At 38.4% G+C, this 17,884-nt stretch overlaps 1 protein-coding gene across 1 annotated transcript in view; it reads right to left on the minus strand.

Moving 5' to 3' along the window:
- LOC114046057 (NACHT, LRR and PYD domains-containing protein 3-like) overlaps window positions 1-17,546 on the minus strand; it is a 59,334-nt gene extending 41,788 nt beyond the window's left edge. Inside the window, exons 1-4 of the mRNA XM_027866278.1 lie at window positions 17,287-17,546; window positions 16,887-16,896; window positions 9,541-9,563; window positions 6,142-7,773 (exon numbers count right to left, since the gene is read on the minus strand). Of these exons, the coding sequence (XP_027722079.1) occupies window positions 6,142-7,773; window positions 9,541-9,563; window positions 16,887-16,896; window positions 17,287-17,546 (1,925 nt within the window). The remainder of the gene's footprint in view (window positions 1-6,141; window positions 7,774-9,540; window positions 9,564-16,886; window positions 16,897-17,286) is intronic.
- Between the last annotated feature and the right edge of the window lie 338 nt (window positions 17,547-17,884).

The raw sequence follows: 17,884 nt of genomic DNA on the forward strand, positions 1-17,884 counted from the left end.
TGGGGCTTTTCTTATCTTTGTATCCTATGGACATATGTTATGTAGGGGAAATACAGATATCCTGGATATACTGGATCTCAACTGACATTTGACATTCTCCTATTTTATTGTATTTACAACCTATTCAACTAAGATACTTCCTTTCCCATGCTATTGTTAAAAAAAAAAACATATGGAGGCTGTATTTTTTTTAGTAACACAGACATCCTGAGTCAGGGTTTAAATATCCTCCAAAAATTGCTTGAGTCAGTCAGAGTCGAAGCTCTGATTCCATGTATTTAACTTAACTCCACTAACTTAAGGGAATAAAACAGTATGAATTTACTTATCACCTAGCTTGCTGTTTCTTTAACCAACTTTCAGGTTCACTGTAATGGTGCGGTGACATCAGATTGGAACTGAAGAAGTAAGAGAAAACACCCTACCCCAGCAATGCTAGTGGCTCAGGCACCTCAGGATCTGTTTTTTCCTGTAGTCCTAACCTTGATGGAGTCTGGTAAGTTTCTCCTATTCCCAGCTTTCATGGACCTCCCACTAGTTTGGTTGAAGTCCGAAAGAAAATTCCCTTTAAGTTAGCTCTGGGGCTGGGGATCAAGTTGAAGTTCAGAAACTCTGGCTACTGTATCATTTAGGTCCCCTCTGGTAAAGATTGATCTAGAGAAATTGGCTGTGGGTCAATCAGAAACTAAAACTAGAAATTCAGCTAACAAGATGGCCTCCTCTTATATGTCAAGCCATTGCCAATTGGTGATCACAAGTACTGCTACCGCTGATGTCAGTTAACTAAAGATAACCCCAAATTATGTTGGCCACAATATGAGATTCTTTCGACTGGTCAAAGTTACTTTATCTTCAAACCAAATCAAGTTTAAAAGCCAACAAAACATCTAGCCAGAAGTGGGAATGTTTTCATCATTGGGTTGCTGAGATGGCTGAGGGAGAAGGAAAGGCAGAAGCCTCTTTCCTTAAGGCTCACAAAGCCGCTTCAGTACTCTTTCCCAGGCTCCAATTAATCCCCTTCCTCCTCCCCTTTTCCTTTAACGGCTATGGTCCTGACGGAGGCTCAGATCCCTAAATTTAACTTCATTGGAACTTGCCCCTTTAAATATGCAACCTCAGGGCCACTCTGAGGAAGGCTTACAAGATCTGGTTACTCTTTCAGGTCTTGGATCCTCCCCACTCCCTATCCTTCAGAATAATAATAATAGCCAATTCCTGTCAGGGGTTTTCTAACAAGCCTCTAATTCCCTCTCTCTGTCATTAAGTGCGCACTATGTCACTATATTTGTATTGTATTTGTCCTGTCAGTTTGTCTGTCGGTGTGTGTCTCAGTATCTGTACCTTGTAAGATTTAAAGTGCAGGCAGCCAGAGACTTCTAAGGGCTGCAGCTAGGAAAACAACAAACCTGTAAAACTCCTATCCTTATGGGTCCAGGCCTGGCCAGCCTAGACTTACAGTGAAAAGTTAGATACAGCTAAAGACATCTTAGCAGATTCTAGAGGTTTTGAGATTAATCATTAAGAAATTGGGAAATTGATCATGTTGAGATTGTTGGAGAAAACTTCTGAGACTGGGGGTAATTCCCAGAGCTCACCCTTTGCTAAAACACCTCCTCCCAATCCTGATTCCTCACATTCCCCACTCCTTCTTCAGAGATAAATATTTCAGTATGGGGATTGTAAAAGAAAAGAAAGTGGTAAAAAATCTTGGGGAAAACTTAAATCAGCCTTCCCCATCTGGTAAAAGGAGGGGAGGGGCAGCTATCACAGAACTAGCAATGATACTCTGTTATCAGCCCTGTACCCCTGGGCACCTTACAGCCTACCCACTTATGCAAGCCTGGGAGTATCATCCAGGTTCAATACATTCTGCCCACCCTGCCCCAGCGGCTGCAAACAGCAAAATTCTGCAACTATGGGGAGGGGAGAAGTAGACAGGTCAGAACTATGATGACATTCCCTAAGCCCTGCCACCAAAAATTATCACCGCTGGGAAAGCCCTAGTATCAGCCACCCAAACCCCTGGAAGGCCTGGCAATAGGATTATGAGGTGAGAAGCCAACTTCTGCTCTTGGTAAGCCTCATACTTCTCTGTTTCAGTTTTGTAATTTATGGCAAGTTATTTTATCTCTGTTTGCCCAGTTTCCTGATTTGTAAAGGGAAAAATAATAATGGTTGTTGTTATGGGATCACAATGATATAATGATTGTAAAGTGCTTAACACAATGGTATATGTTAGACAACATTATTATTATCTCCCTAATTTAATGTAATTGTTCCATACCTGATAACTTTGAAGTGATTTTTAAATACCATGAGTAATAAGATCAATAATTTCTTTATATGATAATCTGGAAATGCAATGGATGTCATCTGAAGTTAATTGTTTATGTTATTACAATGTTTCTAAATTGTATTGTATTTCTAAAACTCTCTTAGATTCTAAAATTTGAGAGACCATTGTGAGGTAGAAATGGTGCATATGGATTGGTCTTTTAAAAGGATGTGATTAAATTTGATAATTTGAAAACTGTTAACATTTAGTGAGATATATTTGGTTATAAGCAGGTAATTAATTGGCTCTGTTTCAAGTTTTAAATACCTGATAATCACTTATGGTATGGCTATATTTCTGAATTTTTTATATGGTGTAATCTGGTAAACAAATTGTAACAGTTATGTTGTTGAAAAAGCAATTTCTCTTATAATCTAGAGATGTTAGATCAAGAATTGTTACCCCTCCAAAAAAAAAAAAACGGGAGAATGAATGGGTTAGAATAAACTTCCAAGTTTTATTTACCTTGAAGAGGAAGTTTCATCTAAAATTCTTATTAAGTCTGTGTAAAAGTTTCCTGTGTTGTGGAATTCTTGAGTAAATGAGAATCCTGGGGATATGATAATTTGGAGATTTATGGCCTACCACATTCACTATCTACATGAGATTCCAGAATGTAATAGTTTTTCCTAATTTCCAGTGATATATTTAAAGACAAAAGGAAAAAAATACTGAGTAAATATTTAAAGGCTTGATAATATTTGTTTTTGTGATAAGGCTAATTTAACTGTGTATGTTCTTCATGCATTATAAAAACTGAATTTTTTCTCCACTACAAACACCTTTTTGACTAAGGAACTTTGTGATATCTAGGAATTCTGTAATAACTAGGAATTTAGTTTGTTATAGTGCTTTAGGAATTTATTTATGTTACTTAAGGACAGCTTACATCAACTTAATTTTAATGAATTCCAATTTTAAAGGTTTATTTTTGCTTAAAAGTAGAAAAGAGAGATAAGTTTAGTTGATTATTTTTCTTAACATCAGGATAAATTTTAAACTGTTTTTAAAGAAGGGAAATACTTTTAGAAGAAATGTCTTGTTCGATTTTTTTGAAGGTCTACTAAATTTTCATTTGCAAGGTAATTTATTGCTAAATTATTGTAATGAGCTGTAAAGCAGAAGAGATCTTGCTGTTTTGATCTGAATCTGTAGTCATTCCATGGCCTAAGCAAGAGTTAAATTAGTGTTTGAACTGGTATGTATAAGGTTCAAATTCTGAAGGGTCTTATTCTTCCAGAGTGAGAATAATTAGAGAAGAATAAACAAGCTTGTGAACGAGGATATAAATCCATCAACTTGTGAGGTTAAAGTTAGTAACCTCTTGGTTTTATTTAAGGAATAGGGTTCCAGTATAGTTATGTTAGTGAAGAATAGTAACTTATGAGCTCTTTTGTGTTAACTAAATGGAAAATCTAATATTATTTTTAATCTGGAATTAGAACATGTGCAGAAATTTATACAAACTTCTGAAGACTCACCTTAAGATGTTCCCATTGTTTAAAGAAATTATAACAGCTGTAGTATTTTTCTGTGATCAATCTCTTAACTGTTACCAATGTGAGATTAAATTCTTATTATCCAGGATATGTGACTTTATGGGACAGCAACTTACTGTTGTTGTGAGCTTTGATTACTGGGATAATTGTCTGAATTGTCACGAACCCAATAGTAGAATAGCATGTGCTACAGGCTGAGAACTGATAAAGGTGGATGTCTGTACCTGGGAAGAGTTGTGAGGATGACTTAGGACACAGTTTAGGTAGGATCTTCCTGACTCTATTTCCCAATTGTGCTATTTCCTTTCTGAAAAGGAAAAATTCCCCACCTGGTTAATCCTGAGCCCTGCCTTTAACATCCAGTGACTACATGATTGGCTATCAAATATGACTCATGCCTGGAATCAAACAGAGCTAAGGAAGTTCTTTCCTTCTGATACGGTTTATGACATTGTCCCTCATTTTCTTTTATAGCAAATTTCTATAATCAAGAAGCTCTGTAAATACAGTACCAAATTTATTAAATAATAGATGGATACTGGAATATCTCTGAGTTACCATAATAGGATGCAAGTATGAATAGCTTACAATTTTAACTTACATTCATGGCCAAATAATAATAATATAGGGATAACATCCTCCTAAGGAGGAAATGTTTAGACAAAGTAATAAGACAAAGATATAATGTGATAGATATCTAATTAAATAGGATAGCAAATTTTGAGAAAATCAACAGGATTAAACTGATTCCTCTAAGAATTTATACAGATGTTTATGATTGGCTTCCAAAATGTATCTATCATAAAAATCCAAGCTTTAAGCATTTATAGGTAATAAGATCTCAAATTTAGATTTTTTACACCAAAAATTATATAGGTTAGTGGTAAAAGTAAGTGAAATTATATCTCCTTTATTAAAGTACCTGTCTTATAATTTTAAAAGGCAGGAGAGCTCATTTTATGGTTGGATCCTCACATTTTAAAAGATTCTTATACCAGGTACAGGATGTAAGTAAGAACAGAAGCAGCAGATGATATATAAACTGTAGTTTCAAAAATAGAGAACCAAATTTAAGTGACTATACTAATTTATACCAAACCAGAATTATCTGGGAACTTCTAGATCTAAACCAGAGAAACAGAACTCCATTTTTGAACTGCCTATGAATTAAACCTATTGTACATGAGCAAGGAACTTAATGTTAGTTAACATTGGTAATAATGATTATACTGATTTTTATGGTTCATGTTTAAGGTTTCTTGGTTATCTTGGTTACATGTAAATCTCTCTTCTCAAAACTAGTCTATTGTGAGTTCTCTGACTAGTTTAATCTGTACCTGACTGGATGTAATTATGCGATTTTGTGAACTATGAGAAAACTTTGTTGTATTGTTTGAACCTAACCCTGTGTGGCTGGGGAACTAAACCATCTTTATGTGCCTTTAACTAAGGACTTATGTTATGCTATTTTCTCTCAATTATCATCTCATACATCTTCTAAGAGCCCCTATCAGGTCTATGTGACTATTCCCATAGCTGCCAACTTCTGGATGTGGACTCCAGGATCATCTGAAGACACCTGTTCCAAGTGCACATTTCTTCCCACCCCCTGAAGAAAAAGAAGGTTTTTCCCACACCTTTCTTTGGTCTACAGGTGAAGCCTTCAGCTTACCTTTGACAAAAAGGAGGAAATGATAATCATTTAAGATCAATTGAGCCCCAATAAGGGCCAAAAACCTGAATTAATCTTTTCTGAGTGAACTAAAAATGCCCTTTCCTGTGTCAGCAACTACACAGGATGGAACTGACCAGCATTCTTCCTGTCTGTGATCACTAAGGACAGGATGCCTGGGACCAGACGCTGTCTTGAATGGTAGGACTTTTCTTATCTCTGTATCCTATGGACATATGTAGGGGAAACACAGATATCCTGGATCTATAATTTCAATTGACATTTGACATTCTCCTATTTTATTGTATTTACAACCTATTCAACTAAGAAACTTCCTTTCCCGTGCTATATGTTAAAAAAAAAAAATGGAAACTTTTTTTTTTGCTTTTGTTTTGTTTTGTTTTTAGTAACATAGTAACACAGACATCCTGAGTCAGGGTTTAAATGTCCTCCAAAAATTGCTTGAGTCAGTCAGAGTTGAAGTTCTGATTCCACGTACATGCACTAACTTAAGGGAATAAAACAATATGGATGTACTTATCACCTAGCTTGTTGTCTCTTTAACCAACTTTCAGTTCTACAGAGGCAAGAGTAAGAGAGTGAGAGCAAGAGTGAAAAGAAATTTTGTTACTTACTTTATATCCAGGTGAATTCTGCATACCTCATGGCCATGCTTAAGGCAAAAAGCTAAAATTAAGAATTGTATCTTGGTACGGATATTTAAAGTAATCTCCTGGAAGTGATGCATTGCCATTGTTAAAAACTCTTCATCCTGTGCCTCATATAAAAAGGCCATTAATTCTAGCACTTGCCCAGGAAGGGAAGACTTTTGGCACCGTTCAATTTCTGAATGTACCCACTGCAGTAACTCTAATTTTATTTCCTGTGACATCTGGCAACTGAATATTTCCTCGAGCTTCCTTGCTGTCTCTGCTCTCAAGAAGCCAAACAAGAAATGCACAGTTAGTGTCACAAAACTGGAGTCAGTCTCCTGGCACTCTTCTAAAACACCTTTGACCCCTGCGTGGGCAGCAACAGGACTCTTGCTTCCCACCTTCTCACCCCACAGTGCGTAGAACACAGCAGCAAAAAATTCTTGGAAACTCAAGTGAATGAAGCTGTAGTAGTTTTCACAGCCACTGTCTTTCTGAAAAATGTACATGTCTAGGAAGGCAGAGACGTCAGTTACCTGTAGTCCATGCCTCCTGAGATCCTCTTCATCAAATAGGATTTTCCTTCCCCAGATTCCCTCAGCTGCCAACTGGCACAGACCTCTCAAGGTCTGATTCGAACATATTCTTTCACCAGGGGTGAATAAGTTGGAAAGATAGCATATGTACAGGGCAGTGGCAGTTTGGGAAACTTGTGACAGATCTTGTCCTCTCTCCATCTGTTGTTTCAGACAAGTACAGACAATCCAGCTCACTAAGGGGACAAAGCACATAGTGAACAGGATTTCATTATCTTCTATCAAACTAAAAGCCCTCTGGGCTAAATCTTCATCTCTGAAAAATCTACAGAAATATTCCTTCCTCTCCTCCTCAGAGAATCCCAGGATCTCTACATGGCGTGGAGTCTCTAATAGGGAACTAAATTTCCCCAGCGCAGTGAATCTTGCAGTGATTAATAAGGAGGCTTCGGGAAGCATGACTTTCCTCAGTAAACTACTCAGGAGGATGTGCACTGGCCACTGCCGTCTCCAGTCTCTACAGAGATCATACCTGTGCTCATCACAGGGAAATTTCAGTTCATCCAAACCATCAACAATGAATAGTAATTGCTCTGGGCGGGACATGATCTCAGTTATGGGAACTTCTAAGCCAGGCCAATCATTAGCAATCAAATCTGCTAAACTTATTTCTCTTTTCACCAACTGATTCATTTCTCTGCAACTAATATAGAAAACATAGTGGAACCTGTCCTGGAAGAGATTTCCCTCTGCCCAGTCCAGCATCACCTTTCTGGCCAGGGTTGTTTTCCCAATCCCAGCAGCCCCCTGAAGAACAACTGTCCGTGGATGAACTCCTGTCTTCTCATCAGGGTCGAATAAAGCTGTCACCATTAAAAACTGCCCTCTCTGCTTCATTATCTCAGCATGTTGCCATCCGCTGGCCAGGAGCTCATGCTCTTTCTGTTCCTTGTGACGATGGTCCTGGAGAAGAAGCAGCCGTGTGAATCTGTGGTGTAAGTTTGCATGTTCTCCAGGACGAGAGTTCCTATCCCTCAGCAACTGGAACTTCTCTCTCATTCGCCTTCTGTACTTTTGTCTATTACCTAAATCAATGAAAGGAATCAAAATTAATCAAAAACTGTGGTATTCCAGGGGAAAAAATGGAGAGATTGAAAATGTGGTATTCAAATGAGTTAACAGGCATCATAGATATGAACTTTAAAGAATAAAATAAAAATTTCCATTGCATTTTGAAAAGCCTCTGAGACTTGGATTTATTATTTTTAAATTTTCTGGTTTTCTAATACACAATGACTACAACAGTATAAATGAAAAGTTCACTAAAAGGAAGTCTGAGTAATTAAAAAAACCAATGAAGACTCCAAAGAACAGATATGAAAACCTACCTGCCTTCTCATGAGAAGTGGAGTACTACCACATCAAAATATTTTGGACATTGTTGTACACAGTCACTCTACATGGTATTTTATCTTATTTCTTTCTTTGTTACAAGGGAGGGCTCTATCTGAGGAGTGAGGATGGGGATGGTGTTTCTAAAAATGATTGGCCTAAAATCAAAAGGCATCAATAAAGCTTGCTTAAATTTAAAAAAAAAAATAAGCTCTGGTATCCACATCAATATCTTTTACTTTGTTTCTTATTTTGTTAAGTCAAGTTTTTCTTTCTCTTTGCTCGTACTGTTTCATCTACTTATTTGCATATTACAAATGGTCATTTTCTCATCACATATTCTTTTTTTTTAATGGACTCTTGAAACTTTTGCAAAAGCAATGACCCTTTTTCATGGTGACACTAAGACAGGTCTGGTGTTATAATGGGTTGCACCGGGTACACCTGGACTAATTCATGATTATGAAGAATACACATATATGTTAACAAGTGCAGCTTGCTCCCATAATTATCACACATCCCTCTAATCTTCAATGTCTATCTATTGAGTTCTTCCAAAGTGTCACAAACACATCCAAGTCTCCCCATCCTAAAAACAAAACAAACAAAACTACCTCACATTAGAACCCTACAGTTCTCTGAAGCTGTCTCCTCCCTTTCAGACAACTGATAGAAATAGATGTCTCCATCTGTTTCCAAATCTCTTCTCATCCATTTCTCAAACCTTTACAATCTAGCTTCTGACCTCATCACTCAAGTGAAATCACCTTTTTGAAACTTATCAATGATCTGTTAATTATTAAATTAAATCTGTTAATTATTAAATTATAAAATTAATTTTTTTTAAAAATTCATATCCTTTCAGCCTCAATGAAGCATGTGACACTGTTCACCACCTTCTCTGGATACCACCTTCTCTCCAGATACTCTCTCCTCTCTAGATTTTCATGACACTGATCTCTCTTGGTTCCCCCTCTTTACTGAATTTCAATCCATGTCATGCCCCTTAACTAGGAATGTATCTCCAAAGCTTTGTCCTCTGCCCTCTTTTCTCTCCCCATTCTCTCACTTAGGTGACCCCATCAGTTTTTATGGTTTTATAAGTTCTGTGTTGATGACATCCTGATCGGCCTATGTCTATATCAATATAGCCACACATTTGTTAATTCATGCATGTGTATGTATGCATATCTAGCTCTAATCTACTCCTGTATCTCAAGCTGTCTATTAAACATTTCAAATAGAATATTCTATAGAAAACTTAAATTTAACATATCTATAACAGAACTCATCATCTTTTACTCAAAACCTGCTTTTCAGATAAACCTTCTTATTTTTATTTTTTTGAGTGTATGGGCATGTGAGAAAACCAAAGCAACTCAATTTTTCTCTATTTCCATCTTACCACAGACCCCTTTTGTATTGCAGTCTGCTCCCCTCCCCTGTCTTCAACCTTTCTGCTGAAACAGCTAGTATCTGAAATAGTCCTATCTATTAGGGTGGGGTCACAAGATAAGTAACCTGAAGAAGAACCTTTCCTGTTACTAGCTCCAGCAGCAGGTCTTTTCCAATGAAGGAATATTACATCACCTCTTCATATTCTGCAAGCATCCAGCATCAAACTCTGTCCAATCGAGATTCCCCATGCCCAACTCACCTCCTGCCTAAATTGAAATCTATTTAAGTCTTGTCCTTTTTTTCTTTGAGGAGTTTTCCCCTCACATGAGTGGGGTTTCCTTGCTGGCAAACTCAATTGTTGTTTCCTAAATTTCTGGTTCTGGTCATTCAGGTTTACAACCTCAGAATTATCCCTAATATCTCACTCTCACCTCATTCATCCAATCATTAGCCAAAATGCTTTGTTTAGTTTTTTAAAGTTCTACCTCAGTAACATCATTCACATCTGTACCCTTCTCTCTACTACTTGGTTACCATCCTGACTTAAGCTTTTATTACCTCTCACCTGTATTATAAAAAATTGTCTCTTAACCGGGCTCCTTGCCTTAAACCTCTCTTCACTCCAATTCATCTTCAACAAAGTTACTAAAGCCATTTTCTCCCTAAAGTAAAGGTCTGGAAGTGTCATTGCTGAACTCAATAAAATACAGCGGTTTCCTATTGTCTTCAGGATAAAATATAAACTCCTCTGTTTCATTCCTAAAATCTTTCCTAATCTGGTTCCAATCTACCTTTCCAGGCTTATTATACATTATTATCCTCCCGTGTAAAACTGACCTTTCTTTTCACACATGACACTATCTCCGGTTTATGAGCTGCTGCACTAGCTGTGCAACACTGGTGGAACGTACTCCTTCCTTAACCTGTCCAACTGTCTGGTACTTATTGTGTGTAAGCATTTATGTAATGTGTATACACAGATATAGATGCACGCAGACACATATATGTGTGTATGTATATATGCATACATATACATACAAATATATATATACATATATAATTACATATGTACATGTTGCCGCTTTTAATAAAATGTAAGTTCTTGAGCATAGGACCCGTATCATTTTTGTTTTTGTGTCCCCAACATTAGCATAGTGCCTGGCATATAGCAGATCCTTAATAAGTGCTTGCTTGAGGGGCCTCTTAGATCTATGGGAAACCAAACGCCTTTGAGTCCCAGTGTATAAGAAATCACATAGGAAGCCGAGCATCTACACAAAGCAAGAGACAGTTAAATAGATAGAAGTGGGGGATGGGGAGGTACACATCGAGAAATGAATCTGCCACTGATACCCTAAATGTACTCTCCTATGCAACCAGAGCACCCTTCTTGCTGTCCTCTAAAACGGCTCTGGCTTTGCTCATTGCTCTGTTTTTGTTACTGTTATGACTCAAATTGTATGAGCTCATTAGGTGGTATAAAATCTCTCTGTCTCTCTGTCTCTCTGTCTCTCTGTCTCTCCATCCATACACACATATATAATATTATTTTTTAAAACATTAGTAATCTAACCCTTTTAGTTCAAATATTTATTTCCTTATGTAATTTATTCCTTGACTTTGGCATGTCCTCTTTCCCTATAGGTGTGATTCTCAGAGCTAAAAAAAAATTCCCCCAGGTAGAGACTATACTTTCCCATCCACACTGTCAGTAAAATGAGGAAGGAATTGGGGAGTAACTATATGTTCCTAGAGGGCAAGCCCTACATAATTCTCAAGATTCTTTTTGTTGGCCCACAGACCATCTAGGACTATGGCATATTCAAAAGCATAACTATTGTGGGACAAATGGCACCTAGTTCTTGGGTATTACCTTTGAAGGAGTATCCTTGCTCCCTGGGAAGTTGGACATTCTCTCCAGAGATTCTACTACCCACCTGACTTACTTTAGATCTTTGCTACTGGCATTCCTCAGCACAGTTTACCTTGGGCTATCGCCTCCAGGGGCCTATTACTGTTTTCAACTTCTATGAGGCCTGTGAGGGATTGTCTGATGTTGGCTACTGCCAAGTGGAGGTTGTGGCAACTTGGGGCAGGAACTGGGTATTAGGAAGTAACCGGAGCTCATGCTCCCGAGGCAGGGGCTGTGCTAGGCGGAGTTGTGGTGAACTGGGATGGAAACTGGATATGGAGAAGTAACTGGAGCTCACACTCCCGAGGCAGTGGGCAGTGTTATGTGGAGCTGTGATAGCTGGGGAAGGAACAGGATACAAGGAAGTAGCCGGAGCACGTGCTCCTGAGGCAGGGGGCTGTGCCACATGGGAGTGGGATGGTAGAGAACGAGTTCCCTTTGTCTAGTCCCCTCCCTAGGTGCAACGTCAACCCCAGACGTCTCCTTCCTGACTTCCTGGGTCACGTACTTTCCCTTTGTGTAGCACTGACCTCAGAATCCTCCTCCCGGTATCTGGGCCTGACTTCCTGTGTCACATGCTCTCCCTTTGTCTATGCACTAACCCCAGATGCCTCCTTCCTGTATCCGGTCCTAGCCTCCTGAGTCACATCCTCTCCCTTGGTGCAGCGCTAACCCCAGACATCCCCTTCCGGTATCTGATCCTACAATAGTAGGCGGGCTGAGGAGGAGGGGCTAAGTAGGTACTTAAGGAACAGTAGAGATCGGAGCTCGCTCTCTCTTGCTCCTGCTCTCTTGCTCTTGCTTTCCTGCTTGGCCTTGCTGTGATGGCCTCTGAATAAAGCTCGATTGTTTGCACCTCCTGATCAGCTCGTCTCTGTGTTTATCCGGGTGGGCACCGAAGACTGGTAAGTATGACTCTGGCAGCCTGCTCCTTATAGGAGGAGAGTGCACAGCGCGACCGGCACAGGGCCAAGGTTCACAACATCCCCTCTCCTCTGGTATCTCCATTAAGAATCAGAATGATCTCTGTGCTGCCACTGACTCATTGCTCTCCAATTCTCCCTTATACACATAGGTGAAAAAATTTCTTATTAATGACTCTGGGCACATTAATATTGGTGTGCTTTTGACCCTATTAAGAGTCTTGGAATTGCTGAATTGTTGAGTTGAGTCTCTCAGGCACAGTGGGTGAGATAGGTAGGCAGTGGAGGAGAATTGCCTAGGGAGATGAGGGCTCCAAGGAATTCCCAATCACTTTATTTATATGCCCCACCCCATCCCCAAAGGATTTTTCCCACAACAAACCTGATTCTGGGAACATATCATTGCTCTTCATCAGTCCCTGTTCACCTTGTTTGAGAGTTTCTGCAGTATCTAAAAAACATATAATGCATGTTGAGATTAGACTTGTTTCTTTAATATACAATTCATTATCTAACCCCTTACCCCAGCGGTAACATGGGCATAAGTTGTGGTCCTACCTTTGGAAAACATGGGGCATTTCTCCAACTTCTAGGGTGACCTTTATTCTGTTTCATGATTCTTAACCTGGGGTCTGTGAACATTAATATATATATATATATATATAAAACATATAATATATATTAATGACTATATTCCAATATAGTTGCTTTCCTTTATACTCCTGTGTGTTTTATTTTATGCATTTAAGAACAGGATTCTACCCAGCAATAGTCCTTTTAGGGCTATATCCCAAAGAGATCATACAAATGGGAAAAGGATGACCCACATGTACAAAAATATTTATACCAACTCTTTTTGTGGTAGCAAAGAATTGGAAATTGAGGGAATGCCCATCAATTGGGGAATGGCTGAACAAGTTGTGGTATATGAATGTAATGGAATACTATTGTGCTATAAGAAATGATGAGTAGGTGGACTTCAGAAAAACCTGTAAAGACTTGTATGAACTGATGCTTAGTGAAGTGAGCAGAACCAAGAGAACATTGTACACAGTATCAGCCATGTTGTGTGATGACTAACATTGATAGACATAGCCCTTCTCAGCAATGCAAGGATCTAAGACATCTCTAAAAGTCTCATGATGGAAAATGCTATCCACATCCAAAGAAAGAACTATGGAGTTTGAATGTAGATTGAAATATACTATTTGCTATTTTTTTTTCTTCTGTTTTGTTTTGTTTCCTCTTTCTGGTAGTTCCTCCTATTGGTTCTAATTCTTCCTTACAATATCACTAATATGGAAACATGTTTAAGAGGAATGTATATGTATAACCTCTATCAGACTGCCTGCCTTCTGGGGGAGGGGAGGGGTGGAAGGGGGAGAAAAAATTAAGACTCAAAAGCTTATGGAAGTGATTGTTAATAAATCAAAATAAATTAATAAAAAAGCAGGATTCTGATAAAGGGTCCATCAGCTCCAACAGATTGCCAAAGTGGTCTGAGACTCAAAAAATGTTAACTTTTACCAGAATTACTTGATGAGTACCAACCTCCCAGGATTGTTACGAAGGAAACTAGGGATTTTAAAATTTGGTGGTAAACCAGTAATGAATCTTGGAATTATGTGACACCTTGTGTAAAGGTATAAGGAAAGTAGATGGAATATTGAGCTTGAGGAACAGCAAACAGACAAGTTAGACTGGAATGTAGGCAAGGTAAAGAGGGAGTAACATGAAATAAGTCTGGAAAGTAGGTTGGAGTCAGGTTTCAAAAGACTTTAAATGTCAAAAGAAGGAGATTGTATTTTATTTTAGAACAGAGCTTCTTTACTTTTTCTTTGTTTGTTTGTTTATTTGTTTGATTCATGGGTCCTTTGGCTGACGAGTGAAATCTATGGATTCCTTCTCAGAATAATGTTTTTATTGTTTCAATGTTTTAATGTATAAAATACATAGGATCGCAAAGTATACAGAGATATAAAATACATAATTATATTGAAATATAATTATTAACATTTATTTATTTTTCAGTTCAAATACCCCAGGAAGTATAATTTGGATGTAACAGGAAGTCAGCGAAGATTTTTTTGAATAATGTGGAAGTGACAAAGCTTGATATGTAAAAGAAACTTATTGACCAATCCACATACTTTCCAGTTCAACCAATCTCATAAACCATGAGCTCCACACTTCCCCACTTTTGAAAATTCTTATTTTATAGCTAAACAATTTCTGGGTAAATTGTTCTATATTCACTTAACCCTGTTTGCCTCAGTTTCATCTGTAAAATGAGCTGGAGAAGGAAAAAACAAACCACTTCAGTATCTTTGCGAAGAAAACTCCAAACGAGATCATAAAGAGTTGGATATAACTGAAACGATTCAGCAAAAAGCCTAAATAACAATTTGATTGTGATTGGAATTTCGCATCTCAATTTAATTCATTTCTACCATAACAGGATATACATATGGGTAAAGAATTAATAACAGTAATAGCTAGCATTCGTATAGCTCTTTAAGGTTCACTAAGTACTTTCCAAATATTATCTCATTTTATCCTCCCAACAACAACTGGGAAGTAGGTGCGGTTATTAACCCCATATTATAGCTTAGGAAATTGAGGTGAACAAAGGTTAAGTGCCTTGGCCAAGATCACACAGATAGGAAGTATCTGAGGCTAGATTTGAACTCTGACTTTCTTGACTCCAGGTGCAGATCTCTTTCCACTATATACCGAGCTGTTTGAGTTATTTGGAAATATACAAAGGTTATTGAGATGATCTAAACACATACTACGAATGAACTCTTTGGAATCTGCCCTGCTGATTGACTGTGGGCTGGGAGGAGAGGAAGTGACAGCCTTTCCTTTCCCTTCTCTTTTTCTCTCTCTGGGTAGGGCCAACCAACCTCATGGGTTATACCTGCTCCCTTTCATTCTCCTATTCCAGGGGCATTCTGGAGGTAGTTCAGTCTGGTTCTTCAGTATAAGCATTTATACTTCATTAAGTAGCAAAGGCCATGCATCAAAACATGAATTATCATTTTGTTAATGGTTTAGATTTAAGAAATGTTAATAATGCAGATTACAATTAGAAATGTATACCTATAGATCCACCACCATGCTATAGCTGGTTGTTAAGTATTTTCCAGAAGGCCACGGTATTACTCTATTGCTCAGCAGGAGGTCAGTAGAAAACTCAGGGAATGAAGCCTTCACCAGACTGGAGGCATCATCATCACCATCATCAAGGCATTTATATGGTTCTTTAAGATTTGCAAAGTGCTTTATATGCATTGTCTCATTTGAGCCTCACTACATCCCTGTGTAGTTCCACCCATCCCAAGATTGTGTGAAGGACAGTTGGTGATCTAGAGACTTTCATCTTTTCCTAAATGTTCACTTCCTGCCTCTAAGAGCTTTAAATTGTGATAAATTTGCCCTGTGCCTTACCTGTCCACAAGTACCTAGAGGCCCAAGGTGTAAGAACATCCCTGGGTTTTGCTGTGCTACCAAAATTGTATTACAAAATTTCATTGCAATAAATTTGGCATCAAACACATTTTATGCATGAGTGGTCTTTCATCTTTCTGGGATGACCACTGACATCATTTAGCAAGAATTTGAATTTAAGAGGTAGGGAATAAAAATAAATACACTGAACTCAAGTCATTCAGAAGCCTAGGAAAGTGACAGGTACAGTTTCGTAGAGGGTGGACTGAAGCAGCACCATGTGTTTTTCAACTTTGTATGTTTCCTTGCCTCACCGACATACACCACCTCGGAATAGGGCAGTATATTATAGTGCTAAAATCACTGTACCTGAAATCAGGAAACCTGGGTTTCAGTGCCAGCCTTGCCATTTACTAGTTTTGAGATGATAAGCAAGCCACTGCTAACCTTAGAGGGATATTAGGAGCACAATGTTTTGTAAACCACAAAATCATACACTTACAAATCCTAGTGCAGCTTTAAACTGTGATAGCTTAAGGTTATACTTAGACTTTTGGGACATCCTGTATAAATGTAAAGTATTATTAATTATTAGTCAATGACGAAAAAATATTGACTAGTCAATTTTTTGTCCCCACTGCCACGATTACCACTGTAATGATATTCTTTGCCAAACAATGACAGAACCTTCTCTCTTCCCACATTTTTCCATACTGTACACTCCTCCTTTGAATCTATCTGCTTGCTTCACTATTTATCCCTATGCCTGTCCTTCTACATTGGGGTTATGCTCAGATCCTCTTACAGAGACCTCTTATAGGAATTCTTAAAAGTGAAAATGCTTCTAGCCAAACCAACCTCAAGAAGTTCCAAATTCCCTGGGGACAGAAATTATTCTATTTCTATTGTACTAGAGAGGAAAATTCACTGCAGTTGAGGAAAAAATTTGAACATGGCCCACCAGTTATTTCACCATTTAGAGATCCCCAAAAGGAAGACATAGAATGAGCTACATCAGGAGGTTGCTGGGTGTTTGTATTCTTTATGAAGAAAAAGATGGATCACCTCTTCTCAGGTATATCATAGAGATAATTCTCATTCACATATGGTTTAAACTAACGGGTCTCTGAACTGCTTTCCAGCCTTGAGATTCTATGATTTTGTGAAGAAGTAAACAAGAAAGGGAAGGAGAGAAATGTGAAAAGAAGAGACCACAGGGGAAAGATTGAGATAGTGACTAGGGAACTGGCAAGAAGCGGAGAGACCCAAATAGTATTAAGAAGACAAAGAAGGCAGGAGAGAAAAGGGAGATTAAGATGAAGAGGAAAGGAAACAGAAAAGGGGGAAATGAAGAATGTGGAAAATATGGAAGATGGATATGTGACAGGAAATGGACATGAGAGAGGAGAAAGAGGAAAGGGGGAAATACCAAAAAAGGAGAACAATGGTTAGATGATGAGGAAGATGGGTAAGAGAACAAAGTAGGTTTTCAGTAGCCCTAAGCTTCTGACTGTACTTACAAATCAATGAGTCTTCTGTCCTAGCTCGCTTCCACAGTTCTGTTAGACCCATCTTCTCCCAGATACTGACAGCCATGTCCCATGCTTCCTGCTGTCCATGATGGTCAACCATTAACGTGGCCATGTCTGTCCGACCAGCATTTTCCATGCGTCCTCGGGGAAGAGAGTCTGAAAGGAACAACTTGAATTTCTTCATCTCTTCATCTGTCAGGTGCTCCAAGTACTGGACCAATCTGCAGCTGCCATTCCAAGACATTTCTGTCAATAACCCAGATTAGCACATTAAAGGAAGGTTAGTCCCAAAAGAGAGGAAGTTCTAGGGCCCTTCCTTGGACCTACTCAGGGTGAGGCTTCTCCCTTGCCATCAGTGCTGAACATTTTTTTTTACATAGAAGGGTTCCCCAAAATCTGACATCCCAAGGACATCCCACCTCAAGCTTGTTCCTCTTTTAATACTTCCCCACAATTATTCTTCCCCACAAATCAACCTGCTCTCCAACCATTCCCCCAAACATCTTTCTCAACATAATGTCTGAAAGTTGTCCTTTTCTGAGCATTGAATTCTACATATGTCCTGGATTCAAACCCCAATCC

Source organism: Vombatus ursinus, unplaced genomic scaffold (assembly GCF_900497805.2).
Source record: "Vombatus ursinus unplaced genomic scaffold, bare-nosed wombat genome assembly UNPS02014780.1, whole genome shotgun sequence".
Classification (NCBI taxonomy): domain Eukaryota; kingdom Metazoa; phylum Chordata; class Mammalia; order Diprotodontia; family Vombatidae; genus Vombatus; species Vombatus ursinus.